The 21212-nt window shown below is 36.6% G+C and overlaps 1 protein-coding gene, 1 long non-coding RNA gene and 2 other non-coding genes across 4 annotated transcripts; 1 reads left to right on the top strand and 3 right to left on the bottom strand.

Moving 5' to 3' along the window:
• Positions 1-458: 458 nt before the first annotated feature.
• LOC149411822 (5S ribosomal RNA) lies at positions 459-577 on the bottom strand. Its single transcript, XR_016304736.1, has one exon. It is a non-coding gene; the product is annotated as a 5S ribosomal RNA (ribosomal RNA).
• Positions 578-900: 323 nt separating this feature from the next.
• Positions 901-1019, bottom strand: LOC149411823 (5S ribosomal RNA). The gene has a single exon (XR_016304738.1). It is a non-coding gene; the product is annotated as a 5S ribosomal RNA (ribosomal RNA).
• Positions 1020-7212: 6193 nt separating this feature from the next.
• On the bottom strand, positions 7213-12583 carry LOC149411824 (PR domain-containing protein 11-like). The gene is made up of 10 exons (XM_089646251.1): positions 11441-12583; positions 11290-11357; positions 11159-11211; positions 10924-11006; positions 10754-10837; positions 10424-10674; positions 10198-10340; positions 9977-10107; positions 8501-8607; positions 7213-7323 (listed from the first exon to the last, which is right to left on the bottom strand). Exons 1-10 carry the CDS (start codon positions 11538-11540, stop codon positions 7213-7215), a joined length of 1131 nt encoding a protein of 376 aa, XP_089502377.1. The 5' UTR covers positions 11541-12583.
• A 178-nt stretch (positions 12584-12761) lies between these two features.
• On the top strand, positions 12762-15131 carry LOC149411825 (uncharacterized). The gene is made up of 2 exons (XR_016304661.1): positions 12762-13326; positions 14411-15131. It is a non-coding gene; the product is annotated as an uncharacterized LOC149411825 (long non-coding RNA).
• Positions 15132-21212: the final 6081 nt, after the last annotated feature.

A 21212-nucleotide genomic window follows, 5' to 3' on the forward strand; every position in this document is an offset into this window, starting at 1 on the left:
GTTGATCATATATGACCGGGAGTCCATATTTTTTAAAAGTATTTTTATATTTTTTGAAGTGAAACTTCTTTACGCGCGTCATGCAATTTCGTGGACCGGAGTAAAACCAACTCATGACCGAAACGAAAATGCGGGACCGATTAAAGTTCATTTGATCTAGTCAAAGTTTTGAAGTAAAATATAAATGCTTCTTAGCTCATCTCGACAACTGGCGTTGGTGGTGTAATGGTCAGCATAGTTGCTTTCCAAGCAGTTGATCCGAGTTCGATTCTCGGCTAAGGCAAATTATTTTTTTGTTTTTAACGCCTTTTTTTTTTTCAATGGTTGACGATAATATCAATCCACTAAGTAATATTTTAGGCCTGTAGAATAATTGAAAAGTTAAAGAATGATATAAAATTTTTTATGATGTTAACGATAAAAAAATAAAAAAAAACATAAAATTACCATAAAAAATGGGCCAACGGCACGCGGTGTTCCCAAGCGGTCACCCATCCAAGTACTGACCGCGCCCAATGTTGCTTAACTTCGGTGATCGGACGAGAACCGGTGTGTTCAACATGGTATGGTCGTTGGCAAACGCTAAACAATATTAATTTCTATTCTACCTGCAAATAAATATATGAAAATTAGTATAAAAAAGCCCTAATAATACTGAAAACATTAGCAAGGTGTGTGCGACGTTGATAAAAATAATCATTACATACGCGCTTGAAAAAGATCGTAATTACATCCATAACTTTGTAGGAATTTTTTTTTTCAATGGTTGACCATAATATCAATCCACTAAGTAATATTTTAGGCCTGTAGCATACTTGAAAAGTTAAAGAATTTTATGATATTATTAATTATAGTAACGATAAAAAAATAAAAAAAAACATGAAATTACCATAAAAAATGGGCCAACGGCACGCGGTGTTCCCAAGCGGTCACCCATCCAAGTACTGACCGCGCCCAATGTTGCTTAACTTCGGTGATCGGACGAGAACCGGTGTGTTCAACATGGTATGGTCGTTGGCAAACGCTAAAAAATATTAATTTCTACTCTACCTGCCAATAAATATATGAAAATTAGTATAAAAAAGCCCTAATAATACTGAAAACATTAGCAAGGTGTATGCGACGTTGATAAAAATAATCATTACATACGCGCTTGAAAAAGATCGTAATTATATCCATAAATTTGGAGGAATTTTTTGAAGTGAAACTTCTTTACGCGCGTCATGCAATTTCGAGGACCGGAGTAAAACCGACTCATGACCGTGACGAAAAAAAGGGATCATTTCGCTATAGGAGCCTAGCTAATATTATATACCTAGTTTAACTCACTCTCCTAACTCATCTTCGCTGTCTACAGGCAGAGCGCACGACTGTGGTCGTGAAGAACCGAGGTTCGATCCCCGCTTTAACTAATTTTTTTTTTTCTTTTTTTATAACTTTTAATTTTTTTTATCACATGCTACTTATAAATATGTCAATAGACAGAAAAAAAGAGAGAATGAAATGAAAAGAGAGAGAGAGAAGAATACTAGAAGTTTCACTTCTGTCTTGCGTAGGCTTGACACACCCATTTTTTTCTATCATGCGGAAATACTTAATTTTTTGATGCTAGAAAGAGAAATAATAATTCTTTCCAGCTTTCCAAAGATATTATCAATAAAATCCTAAAAATAGCCAGAGTAATTGTTGAATAGTAGATTTCGCGCCGCTATCGTAACAATCGGTTCCGGACATATAATTTTATCTAGTTTCTAAAACAGTATTTGTTTTTACGGAATATTTAAAAATAAAATGTATATAATGCATTTGAAATACACAGAATCATTGCGTACATTGAAATACATTTCGTATGCTCATTGCAGGGTTTCTGGCAAAAAGTGTTGCATTTGTATGGTAGTTTTACAGGGTGGTTTGATATCACAACAGGTGTTAAACAAGGCTGCGTAATGCCACCGTGGTTATTCAAACTATACATGGAATTAGTATAAGTATTCAAGAATTGAAATAGATGGGATTGGGCGTGTCCAAAGAAGCGAAGCTAGCAGTCCATAATGGGGTACTGGTACCTACCCTGATGTATGACAGTGAGGCATGGAACTGGCAGAGGAAGGATGAAAGTAGACTGAATGCTGTAGAAGTGAGATCCCTGAGGCGTATGTGTGGTAAAACCATGTATGACTGTGTGAGAAATGTGGAGATCCGCAAAGAATTCTAGCTTGATGTAAGCGTAATGAGTAAGATTAAGAAAGGGACACTTAGATGGTTTGGCCACGTAGAGCGAATTTGTGAAGAAATGAGTGTAAAGAGAATATATGACGCAAATATGAATGGTAGCAGAAGTAGGGGACGCCCGAGGAAAACATGGCACAATCAAGTGAATCAGATACTTGAGTCGGGCCATGTCAAGAGTCAGAATAATAGAAGAGTATGAATGAGACAGTGTATGAATGTGAATGAGGCAAGGAGTGTGTGTCAAGACCAAGTTGTTTGGCGGTCCGTCTTCTCTGCCTACCGCTGCGGAGAAACGGAGTGATGGTTAGTTAGCAAACTCGCTTTATTTTTAATATAACTTTGCCTTTGCAATCAATAAAAAAACATAAAAATTAACAATTTCATACACACAGTTATCATAAAATAATGACCGTCAATAAACAAAATGTGGACTCCCGAAAGACAACGGCTGATATGTGACCCGACGCATGGTGACATGACAACAGTGATTAATTTAATAGCATATACGACTGTATATATGCGGCCGTCAGCCAGGCGATATTTAGATTATCCACATCTTATAAATATATATGTTTAAATCAAACCTTTCATAAAAAGATAAGATTGTTAAATCCAACAAGTAGACAATAATAATATATTTGATGAGGTTACAATTTTCGTTTTGTCTTTATGACTATTATACATAATATTTGATGACAAAATGTATGTTCACGTCAACCCTGCAGTTGCAGGACTTCATACCGTGGGCTCTATTCTTCAACACTACTTATGCAGGGGTCTGATTCCTAAGGGTTAAACTGATACGAAGTGTTTGTAAAAATAAATTAAAATTTTGCTTATTAATGATGTCCAGCAATTCTGTATATTTACACATTTTTATTTCTAGCTTTGAGGCAGATTTAGGCGACCAGCCAAGGGTTCGCAGGAAGACGATTTTGAAATCCAACATAAACCCTGGTGCCTGTGTATTTTGCAATAGTAAACATGATTTAAGGAGTATGCATATGAACTATCCATATAACAATGTGTTGGAAAACTACACGGAAATGCTATTAAGTTGTTTCAATTTGAGAGTAAGCTAAATTATTGTTATAAGTTCAAATCCTGGTGTAAAACAATCAATACTAAAATATTGTGTAAAATTATCATACTCCTCTTACATCGGGGGATATGGAAAAAAATGCATTAAAGTTTTAATTATTTAAGTAGTTAAAATCAATAAACCTATGATATTTCCCATGTTTTACATTATAGTCCTCTATACATTAAGCAGTTCTGTTCTTTTACTCTTTGAATCTGCACAAATAATTTAAATAACCCAAACTAAGAACCTATTTTGGGCATATTTATCCATCTTCCGCGATGTAAATAGTTGTTTTGTGTACTAATTAAGTTTTAAACCAAGTTTTATTTCAACAATTTGGGCGTGTTTATATAATTAAAGAATTTATAGAATTTACACCATCCTGTTTACGGTTGGCAGCATTGTCTACTGTAATTTGGACAAAATACGACATGGTATCAACTGAAAACGGCAAATTACGCATATCTGTATATCTGTGCTCATAGAAACATTGCTTGGAGGATTTACAATATATTTTAACATGTTTATATCTTTGGAATGGTAGGTTAAGGAGATGCAATATTTTAATCCATAAAAAATATAGGCAATCTTTGGTACATTTCAGTACTTAACCCATTTTCAACCAAAATTGGAGATATTGATATATTAAGATTATCACGGCCAAAAGTATTTTTGTTATTTGTTTTTGGGGTGTTATGCCGTGTTGCGCTAACTCCTTCTTTAGCCAACGTTTCGGACAACTTTACAGTGTCCATCATCACACATCTGCCCTGATGATGGACACTGTAACGTAACTGTAACTTAGCACAACACGACATAACACCCCAAAAACAAAAATTGATATTTTAATTTAAACTAAATTAAATTTATTATTTTACCTCTCCACCGAAGTTAATAGTTATTGTTATTGTAATTAAGTAGAAACAAAGTGTTATTTCAATTAAAATCTATACGCATTAAGAATCAGGTGGAATAGTAAAATTTTATCCAAAATCAATATTTTCAGAATTGACAGACACAAATATTTATTTATGCAATGCTTTATTTTTATTATTGAGGGCATCAATATTTTAATTGATAAACCTGTGATGATGATTCCTACAATGGCATGATATTCCTATAATCACTTCTGTAACGATTATCTTAACACATTCTTTGCGGGAGAAGCTAAAAGGCGTCTTTTGCGTACTGTTGGTGAAGAGTAGGAGACGCTTTAAAGTATTTTTGTGCTATTTGTAGACCTCAGGAAACGCCAAAACGTGTTGAATTTCTGTGAAGTAAAAATTAGTTTCCAGATCTCGTGCAATGTGTACTGGGTACCTGGCAATTCATAGAATTTTTACTGTGGTCATAAAACATGCACTTGAAATACAATTACAGCGGTAAAACTTCGTTTTAATTACATTTCATCAGTGTTGTACGTTCTCCATTTTAGTTTCTGCCTCCATACCGCTGTTACAAAATGTTTTTTCTTCAAAAAATATTACGAATTTTGTACAAAATAACTATCATTGTGAAACGTAATTTCGAGGGTCTTTTGAGGGAAATGAAGGAGAGAAAGTTCTGGGAAGGAAAAAGGTATGAGGGGTGGGTAGTAATCCGGGGGTCAATGCCCCAGGAGTGACGGATCCCACAACCAGGCTCTCCCAGACAGACCCGCCAGCAGGTGGCGAAAATTAAAATCATTTAACCCGTTTCTTTTTATTAACTTAACATTTGCTTTGTGAAATATCTTGGGTTAAGTTGATAAATTTCATGGTCATTGGCAACGAGTCAATCTGCCGAGTTTCAGCTTCATCGGATGTCGGGAAGTGGGTTAATTTCCACTTCCGAAATTACAATTCATTCAAGAAAACAAAAGTGAAATTCAAATAGTTAAAAACTAAGAGCTGAGAAACAAAAACCTGTACTTCATTTGGCGTTAGGTGTGTGTACCCCGCCTCAAAAGGATTGTCCACGGAATTGAGTTCCGGAAGTCAATATCTTATGTTTCCACGGGCTAATTATTACTCCTGCATTTCGGCTTGTACCCGAAGACGAGCTGGTGACCTTTGGTGATCTATACCCATACTTTGATTATGGCAGATACTTGTACTATACTAACCTGCTGAAATGCAACTATCAGTTGCCAAACTTAGTGAAACACTTGGTGAATCATTGTTTGAAAAGAAAGTGTTGTTATATAAAATAAAGTAGAGTTGTGTCGCTCTTGGGAAAGTGGTGGGTAACCGCCAGCATCCTCAAAGACGACCTCCACCCCGAGACAGACTCTAGGACCTCCAGTGTGGAGATGATATAAATGAAACCAAATGAATTGTTCACTATAACAATATTATATATTTTTTAAATATCACCCAACTATACAGTTCCCATGGTAATATGTACAAATAAAACAATAAACTTTTATTATTAGGTACATGCTTTTATTAAATTCAACTAAATAGTACAAACACATAGAAATAATTTCAGTTACAGAACTTAATTCAATGAATAATAAAGTGAAATGAAGGAATTAATTATAAACTCTTATAATAATATACATTGATCGATCAAAGTTCAACGCAGAAGATAAAACCAAAATAAATGTGAGATGTAATTGTAACTTCCTTACACAGAATACGAATGAGGCAATACAGGAATTGACCTTCGTTGTAAGATATAAGTTATGTATTGTAAGTTTTCAATCCAAACATTCGTCTGTTTGTTGATGAATAATATAATTCAACAGCCTCGCCAACAGTTGCGAGTGATACAAATTGACAGAAAGTATTAGTTTGACTGTGGACGAGAAAAACAGGAATAGTAAACAATTTAATCTACGGCACATTCTAGCCCTGAGTTAATAAATTATATAAATCGTATACAACTACAATGCTTTTTTATTTTATTTATTTTTTTAATGTAAATACCGAGTGTTCCCAACCATCTAGAGCCAGTGAGATTATGGCAGCCCAATTGAGGTAGGTTGTGAGGCTGAAGGTTAAAGGTGGTAGGGAAGGAGATGGGAAGGTTGAGAGGTACCTGGCTATTCAGATCTGGTCACTAAACATGGCCAGAGCTATTTCAAGCAACATTTCAATTCAGAATGGTGGTCTTACACCAAGGTGATACTGAAAAAATCTTTTACTCTGGAACGTGCCACTAGTATAAATTAATTTATGATTAAATTGTGAAATAACACTAATTCGACAAATAAAATATACTTGCGCACGCCGGGATATGAACCTGCGACCTTCGAATAGCTAGTCGAAAGCCTTACCCCTCGACCATGGAGGCCATCAGAATGTACTACCAAATGGCGACTTTTATTGTATTTTTAATCACAATGCATATTTTCATTCATTTGTCACCACTCCCCAAAAAAGTAGGTGTGCCATTAATAATAATAATAATAAAACATTTATTTGCCAATAGATAAATTTTACAAATTTTTTAACATAAATTCTATACACAAAAAGAAAAAACAAATTAAACATTAGGATAATTCTTTCACGAAAAACCCTCGCCAGTCTAGCTACGTCTCTGATTCAGATATAAAACCACTAAATTGAGTAAATGAACAGGTCAGTAGTTAAATAATATAAGTAGGTGTAAGTTTCTAGTTACAGGCGGTGGTAAGTTGTAAAAAAGATTACATTTGAAAATGATTTCTTAGTCGAATGTGTTTCAGTCATTTGACTACTTGCGAAGATCACTTGAAGTGATTTTTGACCGGGAAGTTTTTAATGACTAAGCTTTACCTATATACTTGAAATGATTCACTTTAGAATGATTAAATCTCATTCTGAATGAAGCAAAGAGCACTTGGAGCGATAGAGATGAAGTGCTACCAACCTCTCTCTACCGCACATTAAACAATGTATAAACGGTTACTTGTATTAAACAAAGAAGTGAGGCTAGACATTCCACAATGGAGTGCTGATACCAACCCTGACGGATGGCAGTGACGCATGGAACTGGCAGACAAAAGTAGATTGAATGCCGTAGAAGAGAGATCCCTGAGGTGTCTGTGTGGTAAAACCATCAGTGACGGTAAGATGTGCCATGTCGGAGTAATGAAGGTAGGATCACGAATGCTAACCTTTCATTATATAGGCTTGGCCTATTTCAGCATATCGCTCGCCATACATTCACATTGGGAATGTATGGCGAGCGACATGATGAAACAGGCCAAGCCCACATTATATTATACTATGAGAGAATGTCATTATTTTATTGGTCAGTGATATAATTTATTCCTAATACTGTAAAATAAGAATGTAAAATTACAATGCAAATAAACAAAATTTAAATTTAAAAATTTCCATATATTAAAGAATGTGTGGCGAGCAATATGGTGAAACAGACCAAGCCCACATATTATGAGAGAATAGCACTCGTGTGAGACTAGCATTAAGTTTATTTTGGATATGATTGTGTGTGAGTGCGTTTATGCACTTTAAGATTGTCAGCTCGAGAACAGGTGTACGAACACACATCACACGAGAATAGTTTCTCACCTGTGTGAGTGCGTTTATGCCGTTTAAGGTCGCCAGCCTGAGAACAGGTGTACGTACACACATCCCACGAGAATAGTTTCTCACCTGTGTGAGTGCATTTATGCACTTTAAGGCTTTCAGCACGAGAACAGGTGTACGTACACACATCACACGAGAATGGTTTCTCACCTGTGTGAGTGCGTTTATGCCGTTTAAGGTCGCCAGCCTGAGAACAGGTGTACGTACACACATCACACGAGAATGGTTTCTCACCTGTGTGAGTGCATTTATGCCGTTTAAGGTGGCCAGCCTGAGAACAGGTGTACGTACACACATCACACGAGAATGGTTTCTCACCTGTGTGAGTGCATTTATGCCGTTTAAGGTCGCCAGCCTGAGAACAGGTGTACGTACACACATCACACGAGAATGGTTTCTCACCTGTGTGAGTGCATTTATGCCGTTTAAGGTGGCCAGCCTGAGAACAGGGGTACGTACACACATCACACGAGAATGGTTTCTCACCTGTGTGAGTGCATTTATGCCGTTTAAGGTCGCCAGCCTGAGAACAGGTGTACGTACACACATCACACGAGAATGGTTTCTCACCGGTGTGGATTAGGTTATGACGTTTAAAATTTCTGTCATCATTAGTGGAGTATTCACATTTGGAACATGACAAAGGTTTCTTCTGTGGAAGCAGCACAGTGTAGCTCTGCCCCTTGCTTGTGGAGGGCTGTGGGTCGATTGTCCCCATTCCGCTGGTTGAGGCTCCTCCTGCCATCCGCTCCTCTTCACACTGCGAACTGCCGCCTGCAGAGAACACTTGCTTCATCAAATAACTCCTAATACGGTCATACATGGTTTTATAAACACATACGCCTCACCATTCAGTTCACTTTCATCCTTCGTCTGCCAGTTCCAAGCTTCATTTCTATACACCAGTGTTGGTATAAAACCTTATATTGCCTTTGAAATTTGATGAATTGTTCAAATTCTGTGAAACAACTGGCCCCAAGTCTTCCATTAAACATATACTTCCAAATCATACAAACTCATCCGCTTGCTCTAAGTATTTATTGTTCATAACTATAGCCGCTCCCAAAAAGCAAGTAAGTTGATAAATACTTGTACATTGACAGGAAAGCCTTTACAATTTATTTCACCCTTTTCACTTGGGAGCGTCTCAGTGCGTCGTCCACTATATACGACAGACTGAAGAACTTCCATTCTGTTAGAAATGTGCAACTCATCATCAGCACACAACAGGCAACATTGTGTCAAGATTATTCAATTCCTCAGTTAATTAAATATTTCATTTATTGGCTTATTTAAGATCAAACCCAGACTTACTTATTTCTTTTCAAATTACAATGTTTTAAGGTACTTTTTAAGTAAAAAAATTTAAATTTCTTCTATGAAAAAATATTTTTGTACAGTAAAAAAACAATGGAATATCGAAAAAAGTTGTCCATCTTTTTTACTTCTACCATCATGAAGAAAAAATAACTCCCGAAGTTATCCAAATTATTATCGAAGAAGTGATAACAATTTTTCACACCCCCGTGCGAGATGTGAAAAAATGCAAAGAAAAGCAATGGTTGTCTGTGTTTTTGCTCAATAAATGTAAATATGTAGTCACAGATAGATCACAACTCTATTCATTGTAGTGAAGTAGATTGAAAACAATTTGCTACCAAAAGTACAAATAAAATATTACGTGGATTCAAAGATGAGCTTCAATACAGTAATAATAATGAGGGTGGGATGTTTTACAGAATTTGAACTATTCATCAAATTTCGTAGCTAATACATATACAAGTTTTTCAAGTTCTGTAATTATCCGAGTACTGTGAAACAACCGGCCCATGGTACAATAAAAATAGAACTTAAATGGAACCTTTACAGAACTTGATTAATTGTTCAAATTCTGTAAAACAACCCGTCCTTATGAGTCATTAATTTTAAGTTAAGATCTATTTACAAATGCATTTAGGCGGTCTCCATGTTAAATTGTATACCCACCGCAAGGTCTTTCCAAAAATGACTATGGCTGTGTGAAACGCAGAATTTAAATGTTTAGTGATTATATTTTAATGACCAGGCACTTGGCAACAATTGACTTCCAGTCTGGGACTGGCTCCGGACGGTGCAGTGGTATATAATATAGAAGAATGTATACCTTGGAGCGGAGTAGGTGTACGGGTGCAAAGAGGTGCGTGGTACGTCTTGGGATCTATACCCAGCGTCTTCCCATACTCCGGTCCGTACCATACCAGCAGCTCCGTGTTTGACTCTATATTCTTCACTGTTCTGAAAGCATACGCAGAAGTGCAAATAGAATGTATGGTTAACAGCTGAGGACTAAGTGTAATGTAGTATAGTATAGTATATTGCACTGACCTGTAAAATATTTTCCCCTTGTATTGAAACGCTTGCAGGTTCTGTTCCAGGGTGTTGCGCGAACAATTAACATAGCGCAGCCAGTTGGCATTGCTGATGTTCTCGCCATCGATATAGTGCCTCCCCCCGTTTGGACGGCGCACCTGTACAGCATGATTTGCGAATTGGTAATTGGTATAAATGTGGTAAGCCGTTATAGCAAAAGAAGTGAGTAGATGTGTAGTACCTGCCACACGTATTGGCTGTTGGGGTTGGGTCTGCTGGAGAGTTGGCCGCGGTAGGGCCCGAAGCGCAGACCGCTGGGCAGAGCTTCCGCCGCCCAGGCACCGCGCCCCGCCCCAGGGATTCCCGAAGACCGCAGCGCTACATGCGGGGGACACCCGAGCTCTGCGTCTCCCGTCTTGTCATCCGGTATTATGAGCAGCGGTCCGTGCAAAGGGCAGAACGTCCGGAAGCGTGCGTCGCATTCATCACACCCTGGAAATTCAACACACACACAGTTACACACACTCCACCACTACAAAACACACAAGTACACCCACCACTACATACTTACAGCTGTAAGCGTCGTCCTCCTGTTCCTGCAATTCCATGTAGTTCACCTTCTTCAGTCTTCTCAGCCGCCTCTTCTTGATGTACACTGAAAGTAAGGATGTGTTCATGAAGCCAATTAACCCAACACACACCACAGTATATTCGCTATTCTCTATAGGACTAAAGACTCACCAGGCTCGCTGTCTGGACCCGTGTCTAACTCCTCCTCCAATGCTCTAACCACCTCATCCATTAACTTTTTCCTCCGTGCGCATCTGCAGGAATCAAAACATATTTATGTTACATCACTATGTTAATGCCATCACTATTATTATTGTCAAGTGTCTATAGTAAAGACCAAAGATCACATGAAACAATTTATATAGTTACAAACAAAATACAACAAACTCTTCATTTCCACACTTACTCGTCTATTTCCAGCTGGCTGAAGCCCTTCAAGCATTGCTCCACTGCGCCAACCTGCAACAATCCAACCAACACACATGACACCTTATTCATACACCACTAATACTGGAGGAACATTAATACAATACGCACCTTATGGTTCTTAAGCTTATTCCGCATTCGGGTCTTCTGTTGTTGTTGCCTGAATGCCGGACTCTTATCTACAAACAGTGAAGAATAGGAACACTTTAGTAAATTTATTATGAATCTAAATACAACATGCATTATATAGTATTATGTGTACCTTGCTTTTTGCTCTTTGACTCTAGCTCTGCCTTGAATTTCTCATGCCGAATAACAAAATCTGGTTTTTCAATCTTTCCTGTGGACAAAGTGATAAACATTTATCAGTATGTATAAACCTTGTGATTCATTTTTGGAGTTTTATGCCGTGGTGCGATTCCTCCCTGATTAGCCAACGTTTTGGACAGCGTCACAGTTACGTAGCAGAGACAGCGCTGCGGAGCGAAAGAATTCACGGTGAGTGAACAGTGGAATAGACCTTTTTGTCTACACCTGTACCTGAGTGTAATCCTCAGTGAAGTAGACTGAAAGAAAATTGCCAACATCACTTACCAACAAGCACAAAGACAACAGCTGCAAGACAAAAACTTAATACGGACACCAGGGTACACCAAAACATCACCAAAGTGTGGGTGCACATCTTCCACAATGATGAAAGAAGGAGGAAGCACAACATGGCATAAAACCCTCAAATTTATCCCAATAATACTTATGCTGTGAAAATCTTAAAACCGTTTAATCAATTATTTAAGGTTGGTGAAATAGGAGAGGGGAGGAGAAAGGAGTCTTACCTTGTTTGTACACGACGTACATGCAATGGGCTCCGTAACGTATCTCTTCAGACATTACACTCCATTCCTTCTTGGTGAAAAAGCCTTTCACATTCAGGTTTTCACTGGCCATTTTAAACATTATATTATAAAAATCTGTAAATTTACTACGCAAAAAAGCTGCACAATGATAAAACTATTATAATGAAACAAAATTCAGCAGCACACTATTATACACTTATATGAGAACTTCGAAGACGCCACTAATTCCCGCGGAATTGGAAAAAAGATTTACCAACAGAAAAAAGTTATTTTATGTAGCAAACTTTACGATAATCACTAGAAAGCCGGGGCTAAAAGTTTCAAAGTTCTTTCCACACTTTTCAATTTTGTATGGTTGATATGTAGGTACTACAAATAAGCCCACTGGAGTTGATATTGTTATTTTAGTATATATTTTAAAACTGAGAAAAACTTAATTTTTTCCATACTGTTTGTTCAATTTTTAGTAAAATATCATCTACAGAATAATGAAGAAACCTGGTACCGACTTAATTTAAAATCAACAATAAAATCAAATTTTCTGAATCTAATATAATGATTTTTTTATCGCAATATCCATTTAATATATAAAAACCATTTACATTAAATAAATTAATTTAATTTGAAATTTTCCAATGATTTCAATAGTTTGGATGAATACTGAACTCGCTATTTAAAAAATTACAACTTCCCCGGATTTTTCATTTCATGAGTCCACAATAACCGTTTTGATGTCGCGAGTGTTTTTATTGGTTTGAGTTGGAGTTTGACCAGGACATACGATCGAAACCTGTTAGATTTAGTTTATTAGTCACCTAATATGCCTACATATTTTGAAACGTCTAATATTTACATTTTGAACGATTAGTAGCTAAGAAGACAAATGCGCCAGGTTCCCGCATAAGCGCTACGGGTTCAATTCTCTGCTAGTTTAGTTGCACAAGCTTTTAAAAATAATGTTAGTAGGCGGGTTTCATAGAATGTCATGTTTGGTAATAATACTTCCTTGCAAAGCATTAGTTACGGACAATGCCCCTCTTTTACAAATGAAGGTACCTGCTTTGACAAATTAATGATTACATACATTATTTTTAGTATGGTAACACATGTATGCCATTTTCGGATCTGACAGTTCAAAATGATTTTGATGTGATTTTGTTTGATATTATTGCATTGTAAACATTGGTAAACGTTATCGTACATTTTTTTCTGAAGTCTACTATAATATCGTACATACAACAATGTCATCCGGAAATTTATATTCAAATGTATTAAAGCTTTTAGGAGATGACAGGTAAATTTATAAAACCATTACTATTTAGCAAATGCTTTCAATGGAAGAGTAGTAAAAAGACCCAATATGTAAAATGAATTATGTACCATGTAAACATATTATTAAAAATAAAAAATAATTCCAAAAAAAAAAAAAAAAAATTACGCTAAATGATTTTTAAATCATCCGTTTTTAATTACCTTATACTGTAAAATAATTGTCGATATCGAAATCAATATTTTGGAACCTACACATAATTATTTTTACGGATGTTTTAATGATAAACATGTCGAATTGCGCTTCACGCTTACGCAAAAAATAAAAATATATAGCACTTGCTTTCTACATAATTACTACAAGATACAACATTAAACTTATCTAATTCCGCTGCACGTTTAATACGCCAAAAATATATAAATAGCACTTGGTTTCATCTTAATTTGTTTGTCAGAAGAAATAACTAATTATGTAGTGGGAGATGGTAAAAGATGTATTTAACCCTTTATAGGTCATAAGCTAAAAACGGATAGTTTTGAGACCTGCAACATTAAGGTCTAAGATATTTCTTTATGTTTACAAGTTATAATCACCCTTATGGGTTTTATTCATTTTGAGGTAATCCACAGAGGTCTTGAATCGAACCAACCGCCCCGAAGTTCGCACAAGTTGAGTAAATTTACGAAAATCGCGTCCAGGTCAGTTTCTCTATAAAATTATCAAAGCAGTTATTCTCCTGTAACGCAAATAAATAAAAGTACATTTTTCCTTACCAACCTGTCTTTTTGTAATGAAAACAAAAATTTTAATCATATTTTATTTACCTAAATGGACACCGGTCTGGAAAATCGAAAATTTCAAAAAGACTAAACAAAAAAAAAGGTTTTTTCTGTTCATCAAAATGAATATAGAATACATAAATAAAACCATTAAGGGCGTATCGTTAAAAAAAAAGTTGTCCTATAAAGGGTTAAGTTCCATATTTTCTCTATCAAAGTTAAGTTTTAAGGTTTTTTAAATTATTAAAATAACCCAAACTAAGACTCTGAAAACCTATTTTGTGCATTTTTACCTAAACCTCCGTTTAGGTAAAAAAAAAATTTTCTAGCTGCCCATCTTGCCAACGCCCCCCACGACACAGAGGCCATGGAGCACGCCAAGGTGAAGCACTTCACCCTCTTCGAGCAGATCGCCGCCGACCACGCCCTCATCGGTGCCGAGAGAGGCAGAGAGGCGCGCCCTCGGTCTGCACGATCCCCAACAAGCGTTGGACGAGAGGCATCAATATGACCAATATCAGCATTAATGAACAAAGAAATAAAAATACCACAGATTTTTCTGCAAAATAAGTAAGTACTTGGCCTGGTTCCTACTTATCCTGAAAGCAGCGTTTTTATTTCGAATTATGACAAGGTGTTCATTTTCAAAAATAATTAATAGGTACCGACTTTACAAAATGCAAAATTGCTGCCATCAATGATTTTCTTAATTCTAATAAAAAAACAACAAACTTGTATTGGTTCTTGCCTATCCTGTGTGAAGCATTTAAAACATATTTTGTTTTGTATTTACATTTCTATCCAAAGCTATTTCTTGTTCAGCTTTTATTTTTAGATCTACAAGCCCAAGCTATTTTATTATATTCCCTACCTATTTTCCAAGCTCCATAAAATAATGAGGGATATCAAGAAAAAATGCAATTATTGTTTTGCAAATGTTTGTGCCAACATTGTTATTAATGTGGTTCATTAATAAATTTTATTATATTAATGAATTAAATATAACAAGTAAATATGCAGTATTTACCCTTTATAGTAATAAATATTTATAATGTAATATGAAGAATAAAATATAAATTTATTATAAAATGAGATTTTTACTTATTTATGCCCATTTTTTATTTATTAGTGTCTATTTAATAAGGTTTGATGAGATTTACATTATATAAAAATCTATAATATTTCATTCATATAGTTTCTTCTTAGTCCTCCTCACTAGGTAGTCCTGTGCTGAGGCGGACTGGTAGAATTTTTTGATTTTCTGTTTTTTAGTTTCTATGATGTTTTTAGTACATTTTCTAGTATGTCTTCATTAATTTCTTTCACCCATGTTTTGATTTTTTCCTTAAGCTTATTTATCGTTTCTATCTTTTTCAAACTTGGAGGAAGGATGTTGTAAAGTTTGGTTGCCAGATATATGTGGTTTCTTTGGCCAAAACTTGTCTTGAATTTTGGAACATCTCGTATATCCCTTTTTGAGGCTCTTGTATCATGTATCCAAGTTTCATTAGGAGATTTTCTGTTTTTAAAATGATGTATTAGAATATTCTTGGCATATATTTGTTTTAAATTTAGAATGTCAAAACACTTGAAAATATCTTTTGAGGGGGTTCTGATGGGTAATTTTAGTATGGTTTTTATAATGCTCTTTTGAGCAATATCTAAGTGGTTAATATTATTTGCTGTAGCAGATCCCCATACTAGAATTCCGTACTCAATACGGGAATGAACTAAAGCATAAAATACTTTTTTGATGTCTTTCCTAGGTAGTATGTTTCTTAGGTTTTTGTAGAAATATACAAGTCTCGTAAGCTTTTTAGTGAGTTTATTTATGTGTATGTCCCATCTAAGGTTTTCGTCTATTTCCACTCCTAGATACTTAATACTTTTTGCCTTTGTTATAATAGGGCAAGAGCAATGTGACTTATTGTTTTGACACTCGTGCAATTTTAGAGTGTATTCTTTACCCGGTTGACCTCTTGAGTTTATTGAAAAGGCTAGATAATTAGTTTTAATTATATTGAGCGTAAGAGAGTTCATCCGAAGCCAATTTTGAAGTGCAGTTAGTCCATGTTCAGCCTCTTTATAAGTGTCCATCCAGTCTTTATTTTATTTGACTTTTCTACAGAAAAGCCGAAAATGTTAGCTGAACACAAAAAAGTTTCACTAGCGAGAGTTAAAATTAGAGGTTTATATTAATATTTTAAAACAATATATATATATATATATATATATATATATATATATTTATCCCCTCTCGTACTATGTTGATCTCGCGCGACGGTACGCCAGGTATATGTTGATCCGTTTGCATTTGTTGATCCACCCCGGATATGTTGATCCACTACCCAAGCTGGCATACATATGTAAATCCCTACAGATCAACTTGTGTCATCGAGATTTTGCTGTAAGCCACGCCCATTTTTCGGTCGCATATACATTTTACACGATTTATTTTGTTGATCTATATATTTCTGACAAACTTGACCGCTTGCATGTGTTGTAACTTGTAACCGCCAATTTCGCGCGCGTTGTGGTACTTTTTAGATTCCGTTAGAACATCCATATTCTATGAAAATGACTCTGTACTTAAAGAGGATAGACTGCCTCACGCGTATTTATATTGAAATGGAACTTTCAAAAACGTCAAATCCATGCTTAAAAAATCTTTTGAACTTGATTAAACAAAAATGTAACTTTAATGCATCATTTACTACGTTTCGTGACTTAGCAGGGGTGCCCGGGTTCATGGGGTGAGATTTGTCTAAGTCATTTTATAAGAGAAATTTTGAACATTGATTGAATAAAATTTTATTTTAATGTATCTTTTACCATCTCTCCCGACGTAAGTTTCTTGTAATGATTAAGTTGAAACAAAGCGTAATATCCATAATATGTGCCTATTAAAATTGCGGTGATTAGATTGGTGAGAATTTAATTTTTCAAATTTTAAATTGAAATTGCTGAAAAATTTATTCCAATTTGTTTTTTACTAAACATGGCTAAAGTCATTTCAAGCACCGATTCCAACCAACGATGTTTTAGTATATGTTCGTCAATCAACAGGAGCCATAATGTCTGTACATCAGAGCCCTCGAGATTTATTACAATTATGTGTACCGCCGCCCCGGGAGCCATTTATTAGATAACCAATACACCTACCATTAGTCACCGCCAACGATTTAGCGAGATAGTTGTTTATTTTTTGTATTTTTTTACATCGTCTCCACACAGGAGGCCCTAAGGAAAATCGTAACCCTCAGGGCCTATGTCATCTTTGTGAATGCTGTGTTGGGGGTATTTTGAAAGAAAGGAAGGTCAGTGAGTTCTGGGAAGGAAATAGGTATGGATGGGTGGGTAGTATTCTGGGGGTCAGTGTGTTCGAGTGATAAACATAAGATTCCAACTCTCCTACTGCGTTGCAAGGCGATGCGTTGAAAGAGGATTAATCGATCCGGCCCACCACGCATTTGGTAGGCAAGCGCATCCGCCGCCAAGAACCGAACAAACCTCACCCCATAAACCCGGGCACTCCTGCTAAGTCACCAAACATATCAAACTACTTGAGGTGGCTCTCGACTAGCAATCCGAAGGTCGCGGGTTCAAATAAATTTTATTAAAATTAATTTGCACTATTTTACAATTAGTGTTTGGCTATATCTGAATAGCCAGGTACTCTCCCACCTTCCTCCTCGTCATCTCCTATGAGGTCTCCTTTGAGGATGCCATAGTCTCACTGGCTCCAGACGGAAGTTTTTGTAAGTCTCCATATTCAAATTCGGCGGTATGATTTTTTTATGTGACACCTCTCACTAGAGCGCCCCTGTCTTTACACGTTAAATACATAGAAACTATGTCGCCAACCGGTTGGGCAGCGTTATGAGGCGGGTTAAGGTAGGGGCTGTAGGAATGAATTTATTAATGCTGGTCTTAAAGAGGCGCGAATTATATGGACGAGGAAAAACAGATGCTGATAGCTCGTTCCACATGCGAGCCGACTTACGGTAAAACGAGTCGGAGAAACGACCCGTTCATACATAGATAACATCAACTTTACTGTGAACCTGTGTTCCGCTCGTGTCCGTCGAGTATCACGCACGTGCACGGTGCACTGGGGATCAATGCTGCTAGCTTCTTTTAACAGGCTCTTATAAAATACCTGTAGAATAGGCACAGCATACGCACATTTCGTCATACATGATTTTACTGCACATATGCCTCAGGGATTTCATTTCTACAGTATTCTGTCTACTTTCAGCCTTCTTCTGCCAATTCCATGCCTCATTTCCATATATTAGGGTAGGTACCAGCACTACATTGTGGACTGCTAGCTTCGCTTCTTTGGACAGTTTTTAGTTAGCTCCAACCGCGTCCAATCATCCATTAATTACCCATTATAACCAAGAACCCGGCCTCCCATACTAAGTCACGAAGCGTAATCAGGAGAGATGGTAAAAGATACAGGTTCAAAATTTCCTAGAGACTAATACTTTGAGTTCAATATCACAAAAGATTACGGAATCACATAAAACCTTGTGATGAACAGTCCACCGATTGCCCCCTTGATTGGTTCATTTAGTAAAACCATATATAGGGACACAGATCAACTTTGTCTAATAACTTCTTACCTGGATCAACATTCAACATACTACGGGAATAGATCAATATATATGAGATCAACAAAATCTTTTGAACTTGATTAAACAAAAATGTAACTTTAATGCATCATTTACTACGTTTCGTGACTTAGCAGGGGTGCCCGGGTTCATGGGGTGAGATTTGTCTAAGTCATTTTATAAGAGAAATTTTGAACATTGATTGAATAAAATTTTATTTTAATGTATCTTTTACCATTTCTCCCGACGTAAGTTTCTTGTAATGATTAAGTTGAAACAAAGCGAAGTAATGATTAAGTTGAAACAAAGAAACGGCCTAGATGAAAGCGACACTCAGAACCGAAGAAGCTATAACCTGAGAACGAGAAGAGCCGACCCCAACAGCCTACCTAGGCAATGAGTTGGGATAGTGCTAGGAAGAAGAAGAAGAAGAAAGCGTAATATCCATAATATGTGACTATTAAAATTGCGGCGATTAGATTGGTGAGAATTAAATTTTTCAAATTTTAAATTATGATTGCTAAAAAATTTATTCTAATTTGTTTATTACTAAACATGGCTAAAGTCATTTCAAGCTACGATTCCAACCAACGATATTTTAGTATATGATCGTCAATCAACAGGAGCCATAATCTCTGTACATCAGAGCCCTCGAGAACTATTACAATTATGTGTACCGCCGCCCCGGGACCATTTATTAGATAACCAACACCGCTACCATAGGTCACCGCCAACGTTTAGCGAGATTGTTGTTTATTTCTTATATTTTTTACATCATATCCACACAGGAGGCCCTGAGGAAAATCGTAACCCTCAGGGCCTATGTCATCTTTGTGAATGCTGTGCTTGGGGAATTTTGAAGGAAAGGAAGGAGAGTGAGTTCTGGGAAGTAAATAGGTTTGATGGGTGGGTAGTAATCTGGGGTTCAGTGTGTTCGAGTGATATACATAAGAATCTAACTCTCCTACTGCGTTGCAAGGCGATGCGTTGAAAGAGGACTAATCGATCCGGCCCACCACGCAGTTATTAGGCAGGCGCATCCGCCGCCAAGCCCCTCACATACCTCACCCCATAAACTCGGGCACTCCTGATAAGTCACCAAACATATCAAACAACTTGGGGAGACCTATGGCAGAAGTGTGAGTTATCAAATAAATGGTTCCCGGGGCGGCGGTACACATACCCTCCTCCCAAATTGTGATAAACTTCTACTTTCAAATGTAAAACATAATTTAAAACGTACCTAAATGACGGCCTCCGTTATCGAGGGGTAAGGCTATCGACTAGCAATCCGAAGGTCGCGGGCTCAAATAAATTTTACTAAAATAAATTTGTACTATTTTACAATTAGTGTTTGGCAACCAGATCTGAATAGCCAGGTACTCTCCCAACTTTCTCCCCGTCATCTCCTTCGAGGTTCACAATATCTTCAGTCTCACAACAACCCCAATTGGGGATGCCATAGTCTCACTGGCTCCAGACGGTAGCAGTTGGGACTCTGGTGCGATATTCATTTTTTTTTTATAATGAAAATAGAAATATTGGTTCAGTATTATAATCAGATAATGATTAATACATCAGTGAATAACATTCATTTAACATGACCACCCAACGAGAGGCTGATTTGTTTCACAGTTTATGGATGACATGTGCAGTGCTATACTAATAGACAGTTTTTAGTTAGCTCCAACCGCGTCCAATCATCCATTAATTACCCATTATAACCAAGAACCCGGCCACCCCTACTAAGTCACGAAGCGTAATCAGGAGAGATGGTAAAAGATACAGGTTAAAAATTTCCTACATAACATTATTCCTTTTGCCGCCATTTTGGATTTTTATGGTCGAAAGGTATCCCTCAACCAGTTTATTTCGATCCGGCCCGCCACGCAGTAGATGGGAAAACGCATCCGCCGCCAGGACCTAGACAAACCTCACCCTATGAACCCGTGTACCCCTGCTAAGTTATGATTTTTTTATGGATTTGTTTTTGCGAAATTTTCGTTTCGATCTAAATACGCATACATTTCTTATAAACAATTCAAGCAACACACGTCATTTTGATTTGAAACGGTACCATTTCACAGTCATTTCATGCGATATTCGACTCTAGAGACTAATACTTTGAGTTCAATATCACAAAAGATTACGGAATCACATAAAACCTTGTGATGAACAGTCCACCGATTGCCCCTTGATTGGTTCATTTAGTAAAACCATATATAGGGACACAGATCAACTTTGTCTAATAACTTCTTACCTGGATCAACATACTACGGGAATAGATCAATATATATGAGATCAACATAAGTATGCCAATTTGGGTAGATCAACATACTACGGGAAAAGATCAATATATATGAGATCAACATAAGTATGCCAATTTGGGTAGATCAACATAAATTATGCATCCGATTTCCATACAAATTTTGAAAATTTTACTAACAGTATATCAAATGGTTTTTCTGGCAAACTGGCAACATTGATAATTATTGTACCACTGTTGTCAATTCAT

The sequence above is a fragment of the Hesperophylax consimilis genome, chromosome 24 (assembly GCF_061612785.1).
Source record: "Hesperophylax consimilis isolate HC1 chromosome 24, BYU_Hcon_1.0, whole genome shotgun sequence".
Lineage (NCBI taxonomy): Eukaryota > Metazoa > Arthropoda > Insecta > Trichoptera > Limnephilidae > Hesperophylax > Hesperophylax consimilis.

Excerpts from the sequence above, each read along its gene's own strand:
- LOC149411824 (XM_089646251.1), bottom strand. The coding sequence starts at position 11,540 with ATGTTTATCACTTTGTCCACAGGAAAGATTGAAAAACCAGATTTTGTT. Across the intron at positions 11,212-11,289 it reads ATAAGCTTAAGAACCATAAG|GTTGGCGCAGTGGAGCAATG; the intron begins GTGCGTATTGTA and ends GGATTGTTGCAG. Across the intron at positions 10,675-10,753 it reads GGAGGACGACGCTTACAGCT|GGTGTGATGAATGCGACGCA; the intron begins GTAAGTATGTAG and ends TTGAATTTCCAG.